Source organism: Xyrauchen texanus, chromosome 1, assembly GCF_025860055.1.
Source record: "Xyrauchen texanus isolate HMW12.3.18 chromosome 1, RBS_HiC_50CHRs, whole genome shotgun sequence".
Lineage (NCBI taxonomy): Eukaryota > Metazoa > Chordata > Actinopteri > Cypriniformes > Catostomidae > Xyrauchen > Xyrauchen texanus.
The window spans coordinates 6,329,020-6,346,444 of NC_068276.1; the positions used below are offsets into that span (position 1 = coordinate 6,329,020).

At 43.8% G+C, this 17,425-nt stretch overlaps 1 protein-coding gene across 1 annotated transcript in view; it reads left to right on the plus strand.

The window, feature by feature from the left end:
• The window catches only part of LOC127650738 (multiple PDZ domain protein-like), a 127,941-nt gene that overhangs the window by 24,631 nt on the left and 85,885 nt on the right, over positions 1–17,425 (plus strand). The window contains 1 exon segment of the mRNA XM_052136352.1: positions 234–403. Within this exon segment, the coding sequence (XP_051992312.1) occupies positions 234–403 (170 nt within the window).

The window sequence follows — 17,425 nt, forward strand, 5'->3', positions numbered from 1 at the left end:
CCAAGGTTATTTTTTCTAAAATTATTATTTTTTAAAGTTAGGAAGAGGGGTTAATGTAGTTTCTGTGGGACAAGGGTTGGGTTGCAAATAATATCTGCCACTATTTGCACTGGGGTGTAAATTGCATATACCAATATTTGCAAAAGTGCAAATAGCATCTGCCTTATATTTAACATTTCAGCTGCTGCTCATCATTGCTTTTGTTGTTGTTACAAATCTGTGTGTATGTGCAGATACCCAGCATTGTCTGCAGGCGGTGGAGAGGTTACAGTCTCGTCTGAAGGAAAAGGGAGCCGATATTCCTGCTGAGGAGAAGCTAAATCTTCTGAAAACGGTCCTGCAGAGTCCTCTCTTCCACCAGATTCTCGCCCTGCAGAAATCAGTGCAACATCTGAAGGAGCATGTAAGAAAACAACACAATGTTGGTACTACACACACTAAGCACTTCATTAGGTACACCTGTACACCTACTTATTCATGAGATTATCTAATCAGCCAATCGTGTGGCAGCAGTGCTATGCATAAAATCATGCAGATACATGTCAGGAGCTTCAGTTAATGTTCACATCAACCATCAGAATGGGGAACATTTTGATTTCAGTGATTTCGACCATGGCATGATTGTTGGTGTCCGACGAGCTGGTTTGAGTGTTTTTGTAACTGTTGAACTCCTGGGAAGCGGGGAACTTTGGTTGTTTAGTAATTGCATAAGGACATATTGCGATTTCAATCTTACATCAATTAATCGCGCAGCCTAATGAACAACATATTGGTGTCACAGAGGTTAAAGTGTGCAGGTTTCATAGCATTTTGAATAGTTTTTCCTTTTTCCATGTCCATTTTCGTAACGTCCGTAATGCACATTTATTTCCCGATCTAAACTGGAAGAAAAAAAACGTAATATCTGGACTCTATCCAAAGGGGTTTATGATTATACATACAAATGGTTTGATTTACTGGTGATGAGTTCTTTAGTTAAGGAGTTAAATTTCACGTTTCGACTGCAAATGTCACGAGTGCAACTCCTATAGCTGTAGCACATCACAAAGACTTGTTCTGGTGCGTTTATAACCTGTGATGACTTATTGGCAGGAAAGTGATGATTAATCCAATGCAGCTAAAGAAAATATTTGTAAGATGATGGTAATGATAACTCACATCTTAATAGAAGATTATCAACGATCAGAAAAGATCAGAGACAGTCAGCAGAAAGTGAGCGTACCATCTACTCATCACATCTCCACTGAATATATAAAGGAAACTGTACCAGTTAATCAACCTATGCCCACGTGACATGCCAACTACATGGAATTGAGGACAAAAATACAAAAGAAAAGGCAAGCACAAGATATTTCTTGTTTCTACATTAATGCTGGAATTGCTCAGATGTGACGTGCAACCATAAAATATTTGATTTGATGCGCATTGTTTCATGTATGAAGACTGTAACCTGCTGTAGCTCAATTTGAATGGCAGATGTAAATGTACAGAATGTAGTATATTTATATTGAAATGTATTGTTGCATATGGATTTGCATACATTTAAAAAAAAAAAAATAATGAAAACAATTCATTGAGTGCACAATGTATGCAGTTCCATTGCTAATGCTAGCCTTTGGGTTAGTTTCAGACCTGCTGTCATTACGGATAAACTGAAGATTGGTTTCTTCTCTAATTAATCAACTAGATGTTTTCCAATTGTCTGCTTGAATGTTTGTTCATTGGGATATATTGATCGTATTATTCAAATCGCAGACTTGAAAATAATCAGAGTGGAGATACACGGCTGGCTTTATTAGAAAGAGGGAAAGTTCAGGCAGGTTTTTGAGCTGAAATGGCAGTGGACACAAAGAGTTTCACACTGGCTGCCAGTCTGTCTGAAGTATGTGAGTTATGCCAAGGAGGCAACAACAGAGGAATGGAGATTATCAAATCCCCACCAGCAATACCTCTCCCTCCCGCGCTCTCCCTCTCACATACTTATAAACCGCAGAGCGTAACATTGTTAACAGCCTGTGTGGATTAATGGAACAGTCTAACAGCAGTCTGAAATCAGGGTCTGTTATTGACCTGTGAAATAGAACTTGATGATTAAAACACACATGTGAACCATGGAGATTAGTCATTCTATGTGGTTGTGAGGGTCTTCTGAGTGTAATTTTAGCATGTCGCTATAATTGCGAGGGTGTTCTCGCTAAGTGGTTGCTAGTGTGTACTCTGGGTGGTTGCATGCTGGTCCAAGTCCTAAGAGCCCATCCCCAAGTCTCAATGATATTCTGTTTGTTCCAACTCTATTTCGAATTGCTCATCAAGAATCTGATCACTTAGACAAGCAATAGTACACCTCTCCGTAACCAGTCACAGGATTTGAGGTATCATGATGAAATTACAGACAACCTCACTTCTGGGTTCTTTTGAGCTGCAGATTTCAGTGGTGGATATGAGCAGCGCTGCAGTTTTTCTTGGACTTACACTGACACCTAGGGGCCTGGATGCAACATTATTTAAACACAATAGTTTTCAGTTACTGATGCCATTGTAGAAATGCAATATTTACAGTCAGCCATGATTCATTTCATCTATGAGTGAAAGTGTCCAAAAACAGGGCAGTTACTGAGGTTAAGTAAGGTGTGTTATGCTGGTCATGTGACCCCAAAATGGCTGCCCACATGAGGGGACCCTCGCCATGGACAATAAAACAGCTTTTATAAGGTTACTTGAAGTATATGACTTCAGTCTTCATCTCATGTATCTGCTCATGATTTTACAGATATGTTTTTACTGCATAAATTATTGGTTCACATACTGTACAGCAAAATAAACAACATTGGACTTCAATATAATCATATTCAATATTCAATTTTGATAACATCTGGCTTTGAATGAACAAGTTATGTACTTCAAAATAAATGCAAAAACACAATTTTAGAAATATAAAAAATATTTAAAAAAATAACGTTTTAAAAAATAACACTCCGGCAATTTGGCAATAAGACATTTTTCTACCAATGAAACGATTTAAACTGGAAGTGCCATCTTCATATTTTTGCATGTTCCAGTCCACGGGAGGCAGTCAGTGCATCTCCAGCTGTGCTGACAACAAACCAATAGCTTTTGAAAGGCAGCTGGATGGAGGGAGTGCAGGCGTCTCACAATGTGTTTAAGGTTCAAACTACATTTAACTTGACACAGCATCCTAAAATGCTGCTTTTATGACTAGAGATGCTGAAAAACCAGTGAAACCTGACGCAACCACATTGAGATGCTCCACAATAGTGCATCTGAAGCCTAAAGGCCAAAGTATACTTCGGGTGTCCGTGTTGCTGCGGATCGCTCTGCGCACAGTATGTGTGACGCAAATGTATCGAAAATATAACTTTTTAGCAATGTTTTTTATTTCAAAGTGCAACTAGTCCCGCCGTTCCAAGATTCTCATTGGTCAATGTATGCCACGTCAGAGTGCTTTGCAACAAAAGTTGAAATGCTTTAAAATTTGGTCGCATGACGGAGTGTCTCTATCACAAACCCTTACATTTTCCCTCTCTGTTCTTTTATCGAATTATCCCCATTGAAATCAATGCATTCGCAGCGTTCTCTGACGCAGTGTAAACTTGTGTGTAAGCACCCTAATTTATACTATGGAAGAAGACAAACATTTTTCTCCTGGACGAAGTAAAGCACCCTAGGCAAACAAAGTTGCCATATAAATTTTTTTTTGTTGAGGGTGACGTCATGGTGTTTACTGTTCTGTTCCAGCCATGAAAGTAATGTCAATAATGCAGGTTTTTCTCTCTGTGGATCACTTATTTGCCTTATTAAACTTGTCACGGAGCCCCTTTCACTTTTGGTGACGAGTCATCTGATCTGACTTAAAAACCGCAATCTCTCTCTACGCATTTGTTGTGGTCATGTTGTCTTTGTGAAGTTTTTCAGCAAAGCTCACAACTGAAAATTGGCAGGAGCGAGTAGGGGATCTGGGATTATTTGCTGTTTGGCAGCGTGTGATGAGGCACCTAAAGTTGCAAAGCCTTATCACCGCTGCCTTTAAAAACCATGCATGCCTCTCCTCAGGAGACCTGCCTCTTCACGCTGACATCCTCACAGGTCCTGTAATAGAGCGTAAAGTGTCTTGAGAAAATAGGTGGAACTTCAAGACTGAAGCCTTCGTCCCGGTCGATGGGCCAGAATGCTGGGCCACCGTTCCCCTCACATGCCATTCACCAAGGAAGCCAGGATGCTGAAGAAGCAGTCCCTTGCCCCCTAGACCAAGGAGGGGAGCGGGTATGGCCGCTAGACCCTGCTCATTATACCTGGACCTTAGACTCTCTTCACTCCCGGCCTTCACATAGCCCCACAGCGAGGATGCCAGATTCCCCATAATGTTGTACAATTCCCCCCATTGACTTGTTTAATCCCGCTTTTCTGTCACTATTATTTTAAATAAACACCTCTGAGGCCTGACGCCACATCCACTGTGTCTATCTCTTGACCCAAAGATTATCCTTGCTTCAAAGTTATCAATTTTAATAATAATAACCTAGGTAACTACTCCTCAGCTGGCATGCAAGATTGCACTTGATGTCCAAGCCACACCCATGATTAGTTTTAACCAATCATCAACGCTCTTCGACCAGCCAAGTTCTTCAAGCTCAACAACTTCAGATATGTGGGTGAATAGGAGAAATATCTCCAAATGAACACCTTGGCAGAATTAAAATGATACTGCACATCGTCATCATTTCAGGCGAACTAAAAAAAGCCTGTTCGCCCAGTAAGTAGAAAGTAGCCTTGATGCATAGACCGCTCAGCTCCATCTCAGACAGATTGTTGTGGACTGTAGGCCTATGATAGGCTCATGTTCAATAATATAGAAATAGGTCCAACAATATAGGAACTTCTAAAGACAGTTTTTGTATTGTCTGTTCCATTGGTTCTCAAACAGGGGGGCAGCAAGCCTGCAAGAGGGCTTTTAGAAATCTCCCAAGGGGGCTTCAGGATTACTTTGAATAATTTAAAATAAGTTATCTTAAAGCTGATGTGTGTCAAATGTTGGGTGTTAAAATATTTTCTCCTATCCCAGCTTAATATGGGTAGTTGACGTGACGTGGCTTTTTCACCGTCACAGAAGAAAAAAAATAAATGATTTCACATTTTCATCATTTAGAATACTGTAAATGGTTAAACATTTTCTTGTTTTACATGAATTTGTTGTTTTAATATCAGAGTTATTTTTAATTTTTTTATAACTTTGATCCAAATCTCAAAATCGTCCTATGGTGTGACGGTAGACAAAATTATTTCATAAATATTAACTTTTATAAATAAAGAAAATAATGTTTAAAAATCTTAAATGGACACTCCTGGCATAATTGTGCAAGTGTCTATTTCACTAAGTGGTCATCACTTTTCCTATACATACATTTTTTAAAGTGTAGGAATTTCATAAAGTTTGTCACAGAAAAAAATGTCCTTTGGTGTTATGCAATAACCTGATATTAAGTTGGGCAATATCATGGACAACTACATTTATTTGAAAGAAACCATTCAAGGTCATGTGACTGAATACCCCTATGAAGCCCATGAGCAGTGCACATGGTAAGTATTTCTCTCAGAATTGTTCAAATATTTAACTATGTTTTCAGACCACTGAAGTTGTTAAGTTTTGTTGTCCTTTGGTGTGACACCCCTAAATTAATTTTTTTAATTCAAATTTGTATTTTTAAAAGCAGGACTATATAATATTATGCAAATGTATCATGCCAATTGCTAATGACAGTTCAGCTAGCATTAGCATGGTTTTTAACATGCCACAAAAGCTCAAATGTCCTTTGGTGTGACAGGAAATGTCCTTTGGTGTGACACTTTGGCCTGTCACACCATAGGACACAGATGTCACACAATAGGACAAGACCTCCTTAAGAAGCTATTAAAACAAATAGATAAAGTTTGTTAACATACTTTTCATTCTTTTTTGACCAGTTTTGATGATTTTAAATTCAATAATGACTTCCAATTGAATGTTTATTGCCATTTTTTGGAGACTACATAAAATTTTCTGAAGTGTTACTAAAACAACTATAATGTGTAATGTAACAACTATAAACAAATATAAAGTACATAAATACAGTGCTACTACTTATAATGCTACTTAACTTTTTAGAACAGAAAGAACTGAGGGAGAGATGAGTGCAAAAGAGAGGACCAGACAGTATAGGGAGCGTAATTAAAAAGGATCCACAGAGTAAGGATGCGATCCTAAGAGAACAATGGAGAAAGTAAATCAAACTGAAATGTTGCCATATACATCTTAAAATAATTCAGGGATCTTGCTGAGTGACTGAATGACTGCTTATTATTCAGTATCAGAATAGACCTGTGTGAGGTTCAGGTTCAACAATATTACATAATAAGCTTGTTATTACAGAATAATAAACTATATTGTGTTTTATTAGAAATTAATAAGTAAGTGGTTACATTTGTAGGGAAAACACAGTAGGTCATGAGTTCATAATTAAGTATACATTACATTAATTTCTCTGTTGATCCATTAATCAATATTCTATCATTATTTCAAACAGATAATATACACTCACCTAAAGGATTATTAGGAACACCTGTTCAATTTCTCATTAATGCAATTATCTAATCAACCAATCACATGGCAGTTGCTTCAATGCATTTAGGGGTGTGGTCCAGGTCAAGACAATCTCCTGAACTCCAAACTGAATGTCAGAATGGGAAAGAAAGGTGATTTAAGCAATTTTGAGCGTGGCATGGTTGTTGGTGCCAGACAGGCCGGTCTGAGTATTTCACAATCTGCTCAGTTACTGGGATTTTCACGCACAACCATTTCTAGGGTTTACAAAGAATGGTGTGAAAAGGGAAAAACATCCAGTATGCGGCAGTCCTGTGGGCAAAAATGCCTTGTTGATGCTGGAGGTCAGAGGAGAATGGGCCGACTGATTCAAGCTGATAGAAGAGCAACTTTGCCTGAAATAACCACTCGTTACAACCGAGGTATGCAGCAAAGCATTTGTGAAGCCACAACAACACGCACAACCTTGAGGCGGATGGGGTACAACAGCAGAAGACCCCACCGGGTACCCTTCCAGCAGGATGATGCACCATGTCATAAAGCTCGAATCATTTCAAATTGGTTTCTTGAACATGACAATGAGTTCACTGTACTAAAATGGCCCCCACAGTCACCAGATCTCAACCCAATAGAGCATCTTTGGGATGTGGTGGAACGGGAGCTTCGTGCCCTGGATGTGCATCCCACAAATCTCCATCAACTGCAAGATGCTATCCTATCAATATGGGCCAACATTTCTAAAGAATGCTTTCAGCACCTTGTTGAATCAATGCCACGTAGAATTAAGGCAGTTCTGAAGGCGAAAGGGGGTCAAACACAGTATTAGTATGTGTTCCTAATAATCCTTTAGGTGAGTGTGTGTTAAATCACTACTCAAAACAGCCGAACACACTCGTGCACGGAGACTGAGAGGAGAAATAAATTAGATATATGTTAAATCACTACCTATAATAAGATATTATAAGCATCAATGCTTTCTTATTGATGGATCTATAAGTATCAAAGTTACTTTTGGTGTGATATGTTTTGCACAGTTTATATTGCTGAAAAATAAAAACAAATGTCTTCCTTTATAATTGTTACAATAAACACTATATATGCTGACTCTTTATGCAATGACTATCTTTGTCCTTTGGTGTGACGTTTTGTCCTATGGTGTGACAAACATAAAACAACAGAAAAATATACTTATTTTAAAATATCTTTTAAAAAAAGAGTCAAGTTTGGCATTAGGGGAGTTACAATAATATCTCCTCTTAGATGGGTACAATTTCAAACAGTTTTGTAAGGTTGGCGATAAAGTTTTATTGACATTTGTAGGGAAAAGTTTATCAAGTTCATCTATTCATGGTGAAAATTATTCTAATTAGTACTTTCATGTAAAATAAATAGCACTTTAATAAAAAAATGTTTGAATAATGTGAACAATTCTCTCAAGTATTTTTTTTTATGTTATTGAATATAATTTCTTAGTACTTTTTAAATGTCACACCATAGGACACATTTACAGTACTGTTGAGTGAAAACGTGAAAAAAATATGTGAAGTCATTGACAAAATGAGTGACCACTACTATTTTCTGAAACTACAGTTTTCATACTCCATAAATATATGTATTTTTTCTTAAAAAGTTATGTTTTCCAAAAAAAGTACTTTTTCTTGGCCATTTGTCAACTACCCATATGCAGAAACAACTATAAACAAACAATTTGTAGGTTGGTATCCCGTTAAATTGGTGTTCGTTGAGAGTGAATATATTCTAACCATTGAGCCCTGGAAGTTATTTTAGCACTTCTGTACTTTATTTTGCTACTGTTGTTTTTGACAATAGTGAGAAGATGCACTGCTGCTCTTCTTCACTGTGATGGTCTTAACAGTATCTTTAGAGGGTGGGGTTTCGGAAAGAGGAAGCGAGTCTCATGGTCGTGCGAGTCGCCATGTCTGAAGGAAGTTCCAGAATGGCTAACATCACTTAAAGCTAGTGATGTCAAAAGTAATGGTACTTCGGTACCAAGTTGATACTAAAATATATACAATAAAAAAGATGTCATGATTCAAGTTTTTTGCAGTACTGGTTGTACAGAGCACCGACTTAGTTCAGTTCCCGCAACCTGTCTGACTAAAACACGACTGATTTGAACGCGTGTTCTCATAGTCCCTTTACACAGAAATAGACAATTAATCCAATACAAAATAGTATATGTCCTAGTGTGATTATTAAACTTCATATTGATGTGATTTAATTGAATAAATATACAGTCTGCATGTGCTGTGCGCTGCAAAGTGAATGTGTGAAGCCATTCACACATCAAAACATCACATTTTATGAGCATCACGTGCTGTGTTTATTAGCGCTCATTCACTGTGCACAGCATCTGCAGACTATATATTTATGTAATTAAATTGCAGCATTTTGCGCTCCAATGCTCATACTGGGTCATAAAAAAAAACATCTGATCCTGAAATGTGAAACTACCGAGAATTTTTTTTAATTATTATTATTATGTTAAATATTATTTATTTAAATGTTAAATATATATTAAAAAAAAAATATTAATTGTTTTATTTTGTTTTCATTTGACAGAATTTTGATGATGAAATGTAATTTAAAACATGGAATTAAGAAAAAAGGGGAAAATTACATAGAATTTTGAAAAAATAAAACTGATTTAATTGGATCCTACTTAAAAAAAAAAAACCTTGAATCAGTGTTTACTTAATTGAGAAACACTTGAGGGAAACATTCAATTTTTGTTATTTATTATTTACATTGACCTTTAACATTTTATTCAAAGGCTAAAGGAGTGTGTTAAATAGCTTATTACCTATTTTTTTTCTGTGGTATCGAAATTTGTATTTGAGAATTGTGAAATTGTACTGGTGTCAGTACTGACTGCCGAAATGTAGGTATCGTTACAATACTACTTGTCTTTTTGATAGCCTTTTTGAGCATTCGGACATTTGCTGGACATTTTAGTCAGAGAGGCAGCTGTGTTGTTCAAGCATGCTATGAGACACAAGCTAGGGAAGCGAGCCAGCGCGCTGGTCAAGCTTCGTCAGCACCGCTTTCAAACAGCACTGCCCAATATTCAATTAGCGAATTTACACTCTCTTCATAACAAAATGGACAAACTACATCTCCTCACCCATACAAACAAGGACTTTTCAAACTCTGCTGCATTGCTCTTCACAGAAACCTGGTTGAGTGAAGCCCTTCCGGACAGCGCGTCACATCTGCCGGGCTTTCAGCTGTTCCGAGAGTATCGTTAACGGTGATAACGAGAGGCGGTGGAACATATTTTTACGTCAATAAAAGTTGGTGTACAGATGTAACAACATTAAAGAAAATTCGCCATGGGAGTTTTCCTCATTTATTCTGGTGAGTGTTTATATTTCTCCACAATCGTATATGAGCACAGCGCTGCAACAGCTGGCAGATCACAGACACGGAAAAACAATACCCGGACTCACGTATTATTATGCTCTGCAATTTTAACAGGGCCAATCTCACCCGTGAACTACCAAAATACATACAGCACATTACATGCCCCACCAGAGACAGAAATATATTGGATTACTGCTACACAGTATTAAAGGATGCATATCACTGTCCCTAGTGCTGCTTTGGGACTCTCTAATCTCTGTCTGGTTCATTATCATCCGACCTACAGGCAGAAACTTAAATCAGCTAAACCTGTAATGAAGCCTGTAAAAATATGGACCAATGAAGCAGAGCTGGAACTAAAAGCCTGCTTTGACTGCACTGATTGGAGTGTTTTTGAAGCTACAGACAATCTGGACGAGCTCACAGATACTGTGAGATCATATATCAGTTTCTGTAAGGATATTTGCATTACTACAAGGACTTATTTAATGTTCAACAATGACAAATCATGGTTTACAGCAAAACTTTGTCAGGTCAAAGAGGATGCTTACAGAAGAAGGGATAAAATTTTGTACAATCAGACCAGAAACACGCTGACAGTAGAGTGGCTAAAAGAAGCTACTCTGAGAAGATGAAAAACAAGTTTTCAGCTAATGACTGTGCATCAGTGTGGAGAGGCCTGAAAGACATTACTAACTACAAGACACCATCCCCCAACACTGTAGGGAATCAACAACTGGCTTACAACCTAAATGTGTTTTACTGTAGATTTGAAAAGCCCAGTCTCACACCCCACACCCACTCTGACGTTCACTTCACACAGACATCAACACCTCCTGCAACCACCCTTCTCCTCTCTCCTGCTACTCAACCTGCACTTAAAATCAGTGAAGAGGATGTGTGCCGAGTCTTTTTAAACAAAAGACAAGGAAAGCACAGGGACAACATGGCGTTTCACCCACTTGTCTAAAATCCTGTGCTGACCAGCTGGCCACAATCTTCACATAGATCTTTAACAGATCACTGGAGCAGTGTGAAGTATAGGACTTAATGACTACAGACCCATTTCTCTGATGTCTTAAATGATGTCATTTAAGAGACTGGTGTTGGCCCACTTGAAAGACATCCTTGGACCCTTTCTGGGTCCCCTTCAATTTGCTTATCGAGCAAATAGGTCTGTGGATGATGCAGTCAATGTGGGATTGCATCATATCCTGCAACATCTGGACAGACCATGTACATATGCAAGGATTCTTTTTGTGGACTTCAGTTCGGCTTTCAACACCATCATCCCAGCTATTCTCTGGACTAAAATGAACCAAATCTCTGTTCCCACATCTATCTGTCAGTGGATGACCAGCTTTCTGACAGATAGGCAGCAGTTAGCGAGACTGGGGAAATTAACTTCCAGCACTTGTACAATCAGTACTGGTGCCCCCCAGGGATGTGTGCTCTCCCCACTTCTCTTCTCCCTGTACACAAACGACTGCACTGCCAAGGACCCCTCTGTCAAACTCCTGAAGTTTGCATACAACACTACTGTCATCGGCCTTATCCAGGATGACGATGAGTCTGCATACAGAAGAGAGGTTGAACAGCTGGCTGTTGGGTGCAGTCAAAAAAAACGTGAGCTGAAAACGCTCAAAACAGTGGAGATGATAGTGGATTTTAGGAGGAACACCCCAACATTGAACCCGCTCACAATTCTGAACAGCACTGTGGCAGCAGTGGAGTTATTCAGGTTCCCAGGCTCTACCATCTCACTGTACCTAAAGTGGGAGACCCACATTGACTCACATTGTGAAAAAGGCCCAGCAGAAGTTGTACTTCCTTTGCCAGTGAGAAAGTTCAACCTTCCACAAGCGCTGCTGATACAGTTCTACTTAGCAGCCTCTGCAATTCAATAACTGTCTGGTTTGGTTCAGATACGAAATAGGACATCAGGAGACTACAAAGGACCGTTCGGACTGCTGAGCGGATTATTGGTTACCCCCTGCCCTCCCTTCAAGAACTGTATACTTCCAGAGTGAGGAAAAGTGCCGAAAGACCACTGAACCCAGCCCACTACCTCTTTTAACTGTTGCCTTCTGGTCTGCGCTACAGTGCACTGAGCGCCAGAACCATCAGGTACAAGAACAGTTTTTTCCCTCAGACTATCCATCTCATAAACAGCTGCCCCACTGAGCAATAATTGTGTGCAATACACAGCTTAGACTTCATATAACATATCCTTCCATCTGTACACTACCAGTCAAATGTTTTAAAACACTTGACTGAAATGTTTCTCATGATCTTAAAAATTGTTTGATCTGAAGTCGTATGCTTAAAGGTTTGAAATTAGTTTTGTTGACAAAAATATATTTGTGCTACCATTTTAATTTATTTCATTATAAAACTAAAATTGAATAAAAAAAATAATAATTTTTTTTTTTAAATTGATGACTTGGACCAAATAATAAAGAAAAGAAAAGCAGCCAATAAGTGCCCAACATAGATGGGAACTCCTTCAATACTGTTTAAAAAGCATCCCAGGATGATATCTCAAAAAGTGTCAAGAGTACATGTCTGCAAAATCTAGGCAAATTGTGACTATTTTGAAGAAGCTAAAATACAGTTTTGTTTATATACAATAATAATTCCCATTGTTCGTCCATTAAAAAAACATTATTACAATATATAGTGCTTAAGGGTGCACTCACTATTTTTTCCTCATAAAAAAAAAGTTATACTACCTAAGAAATTAATATTAATTTTGAAACATATCTGTAATTATAAAGTCTTGTTGTTGTATTGTTTGTGTTCTGGAAGCTTCTGTCCCCAAGACAAATTCCTTGTATGTGTAAGTGTTATGCTTGAGTAACGAGGCTGACGAAGAGATGCGGATCCAAACGCAGTTTGAACTTTATTTAGTCAAGGAAAACAAAGTAACAACCCACGATGGGGAAAAGAAACATAAACTAGTTAAGGACACCACGGTAGACACAAACAGGGAACTCGGGAGGGAAAGATACACCGGGTTAACATCAAACAACGATAGACGAAGACTGAACAAAGACACAGGGTATAAATACATAAACAAGGGAAAAAGGGACCAATGAACAAACAGAACTCAAACAAGATAACAAGGTGATTAACAGAAGTAAAAGGCAAACTAATGAGGACAGGTGAAAACAATGAACAGAGGAAACACGAACGCTAACAAAGAGACTATGGAGTTACATAAGGGACTAAAGTGAAAACTAAGAAATGCAAAAGTGACAACAATGGTAAACAAAAGGGCAACAGAGAAACAAGACAGGGTATTCATAACAGAGCCCCCCCTCAAAGGATCGGCTTCCAGACGATCCTAGAAGACAAAGACAAAAGACAAAAAAAAACCCCACAGAGAACAAAATGATGGCACCGGGGGCAGACAGGCAGACCGGGGGGGCACAAGAACCAGGAGGCAGTCCAAGGGGCACAGAGGGCAGGCAGGAAGTCCGGGGGGGCCACGAGGGGAAATGAGAGTCCACGGGGGCACAAAGGGAGATGAGACAGTCCACGGGGGGCACAAAGGGAGATGAGACAGTCCACGGGGGCACAAGGGACAATTAGGCAGTCCATGGGGGCACAAAGGGACAGGTTTCGATGGTCTGGGAGCTGGCCACCGGGCAAGGGTAGGTGCAGGAGGCCTGGGAGCTGGCCACAGGGCAAGGGTAGGTTTGGGGGACCTGGGAGGAGGCCACTGGATAGGAACTGGGTCAGGAGGCCTGGGGGGGAGGCCTCAGGACGGGAACAGGGTCAGGAGGCCTGGGTGGAGGCCACCGGACAGGGACTGGGTCAGGGGGCCTGGGAAGAGGCCACGGGACTGGGACTGGGTCAGGAGGTCTGGGAAGAGGCCACAGGACAGAGGCTGGCAGAGCCGTGTGAGGTGGAGCCAAGGAGGACTTCGGAGGCGGAGCCGTAGAAGACTTGGGAGGCGGTGCCAAAGGAGGCTTAGGCAGGGCCGTGGCAGACTCAGGCGGTAAGGCCTTGGGCAGGTCAGGAGGCGGAACAGTGTTGGGCGGAGCCAAGGGAGGCGATGGTGTAGAAGGCTCAGAAGGCGGAGCCACTGGAGGTGGAACCGAAGGTGGCGAGGGCGAAGAAGGCTCTGAAGACGGAGCCAATGGAGGCTTCGGAGGCGGAGCCGGGAGAGGCTCGGGGGGCTCCGGAGGTGGAATTGAAGGAGGTTCAGGAGGTGGAGCTGAAAGAGGCTCAGGAGGCGGAGCCAAGGTAGGCGGCACCGTGGGAGGCTTTAGGAGCGGAGACCAGGAAGATTCTGGAGGCTCTGGGGGCAGAGACGTAGGAGGCTCTGAGGGTGAAGCCGTCGAAGGCTTGAGTGGCTCGAGAGGCGGTGCCGGAGGAGGCTCGGGAGGCGGAGCCATAGGAGGCTCGGGAGGCTCTGAGGGCGGAGCCGTCGAAGGCTTGAGTGGCTCGAGCGGCGGAGCCGTAGGAGGCTCGGAGGGCGGTGCCGTCGAAGGCTTGAGTGGCTCGAGAGGGGGGGCCGTGGGAGGCTCGGGAGGCGGAGTCACAGGAGGCTCGGGAGGCTCTGAGGGCGGAGCCGCAGGAGGCTCTGGAGGTGGAGCCACAGGAGGCCCCGTAGGCGGAGCTGCAGAAGGCTCGAGAGGCTCTGGGGTCGGAGCCGTCAAAGGCTTGAGTGGGTCGAGAGGCGGAGCAATAGGAGGCTCTGGAGGCGGAGCCGTAGGAGGCTCTGGAGGTGGAGCCACAGGAGGCCCCGTAGGCGGAGCTGCAGAAGGCTCGAGAGGCTCTGGGGGCGGAGCCGTAGGAGGCTCAAGAGGCTCTGGGGGCGGAGCCGTAGGAGACTCGGGGGGCGGAGTCCTGGAAGGCTCGAGAGGCGGAGCCCTGGAAGGCTCGAGAGGTTCGAGAGGCGGAGCCCTGGGAGGCTCGAGAGGCTTGAGGGGCGGAGCCCTGGGAGGCTCGAGAGGCTTGAGGGGCGGAGCCCTGGCAGGCTCGAGAGGCTTGAGGGGCGGAGCCCTGGAAGACTCGAGAGATTTGAGGGGCGGAGCCCTGGAAGGCTCGAGGGTCTTGGGAGACGGAGCCCTTGAAGGCTCGAGAGGCTTGAGAGGTGGAGCTCTGGGAGGTTCGAGAGGCTTGAGAGGCGGAGCCCTGGGAGGCTCGAGAGGCGGAGCTCTGGGAAGCTCGGAGGGTGGAGCTCTGGGAAGCTCGGGAGGCTTGAGGGGCGGAGCCCTGGGAGGCTCGAGAGGCTTGAGGGGCGGAGCCCTAGGAGGCTCGAGAGGCGGAGCTCTGGAAAGCTCGGGAGGCGGAGCTCTGGAAAGCTCGGGAGGCGGAGCTCTGGAAAGCTCGGGAGGCGGAGCTCTGGAAAGCTCGGGAAACTCGGAAGGCGGCGCTCTGGAAAGCTCGGGAAACTCGGGAGGCGGAGCTCTGGAAAGCTCGGGAAACTCGGGAGGCGGAGCTCTGGAAAGCTCGGGAAACTCGGGAGGCGGAGCTCTGGAAAGCTCGGGAGGAGGAGCCCTGGAAGGCTCGAGAGGTGCTGGTTCTAGGATGGGCACGACCACTGGCGCTGGCTCTTGGACGGACCTGGCTACTGGCACTGGCTCTTGGACGGTCATGGCTACTGGCACTGGCTCTTGGACGGTCACGGCCACTGGCGCTGGCTCTTGGACGGTCGAGGCCTCAGGCGCTGGCTCTTGGACGGTCGAGGCTTCAGGCGCTGGCTCTGGGACGGTCGAGGCTTCAGGCGCTGGCTCAGGGACGGTCGAGGCTTCAGGCGCTGGCTCAGGGACGGTCGAGGCTTCAGGCGCTGGCTCAGGGACGGTCGAGGCTTCAGGCGCTGGCTCAGGGACGGTCGAGGCTTCAGGCGCTGGCTCAGGGACGGTCGAGGCTTCAGGCGCTGGCTCAGGGACGGTCGAGGCTTCAGGCGCTGGCTCAGGGACGGTCGAGGCTACAGGCGCTGGCTCAGGGACGGTCGAGGCTTCAGGCGCTGGCTCAGGGACGGTCGAGGCTACAGGCGCTGGCTCAGGGACGGTCGAGGCTACAGGCGCTGGCTCAGGGACGGTCGAGGCTACAGGCGCTGGCTCAGGGACGGTCGAGGCTACAGGCGCTGGCTCAGGGACGGTCGAGGCTACAGGCGCTGGCTCAGGGACGGTCGAGGCTACAGGCGCTGGCTCAGGGACGGTCGAGGCTACAGGCGCTGGCTCAGGGACGGTCGAGGCTACAGGCGCTGGCTCATTGACGTTTGAGGCTACAGGCGCTGGCTCATTGACGTCTGAGGCTACAGGCGCTGGCTCGGGGACGGTCGAGGGCTCAGGCTCGCTCACAGTGACATGCGTGGGCTCTGGCTCGCAGACCGGGGCTGGCGCGGGCCGGGAGGCGGAAGCCCGTCTTCTCTCCCTCCTCCGGGCAGACGCAGTGGGCCGCGCTGGCTCATGGAAGGCGACTGGCGTGGGGACGGGCTCGCTGACAGGTGGGGCTGGCGCGACAGGAAGCGCCAAGGACGACTGGGGAGTCACCACAGTGGGAGGAGAGGTGGAATCCTCCTCGGCGAAGACCACGGTGTAGGGTGAGCCGCAGACCAGTAAGGTCGCCTCCAGGAAGTCGTGGAGAGTCCAACCAAGCGTTGCCGGCGCAAACGCTCCCTGAGCGAACCGTGTAAAGTGTCCCTGAAGAAGACCACCAGGGCTGAGTCCGGGAAGTCTGTGAATTTCGCCAGCGCGAGGAAGTCGCTGATGTGGTCTTCAACAGGGCGGCCCTCTTGTTTGAGGTTGAGCAACCGGCAGTTGGCCTGTATAACTGCTGGATCCATAGTTGGTCTATCGTTCTGTTATGCTTGAGTAACGAGGCTGACGAAGAGATGCGGATCCAAACGCAGTTTGAACTTTATTTAGTCAAGGAAAACAAAGTAACAACCCACGATGGGGAAAAGAAACATAAACTAGTTAAGGACACCATGGTAGACACAAACAGGGAACTCGGGAGGGAAAGATACACCGGGTTAACATCAAACAACGATAGACGAAGACTGAACAAAGACACAGGGTATAAATACATAAACAAGGGAAAAAGGGACCAATGAACAAACAGAACTCAAACAAGATAACAAGGTGATTAACAGAAGTAAAAGGCAAACTAATGAGGACAGGTGAAAACAATGAACAGGAGGAAACACGAACGCTAACAAAGAGACTATGGAGTTACATAAGGGACTAAAGTGAAAACTAAGAAATGCAAAAGTGACAACAATGGTAAACAAAAGGGCAACAGAGAAACAAGACAGGGTATTCATAACAGTAAACATACTTAAAAATAAAGTTCATTCTGATTCTGGTCTAATGTTGAAAAGGTACAATGAAACTTCTCGTCTGCAAATAAACGACTGAATATCTTACAAAAGCTTAATTTACATATCTACTGTTAAGTGTGGGTCTCTGAATAGCAATCAAAAACACC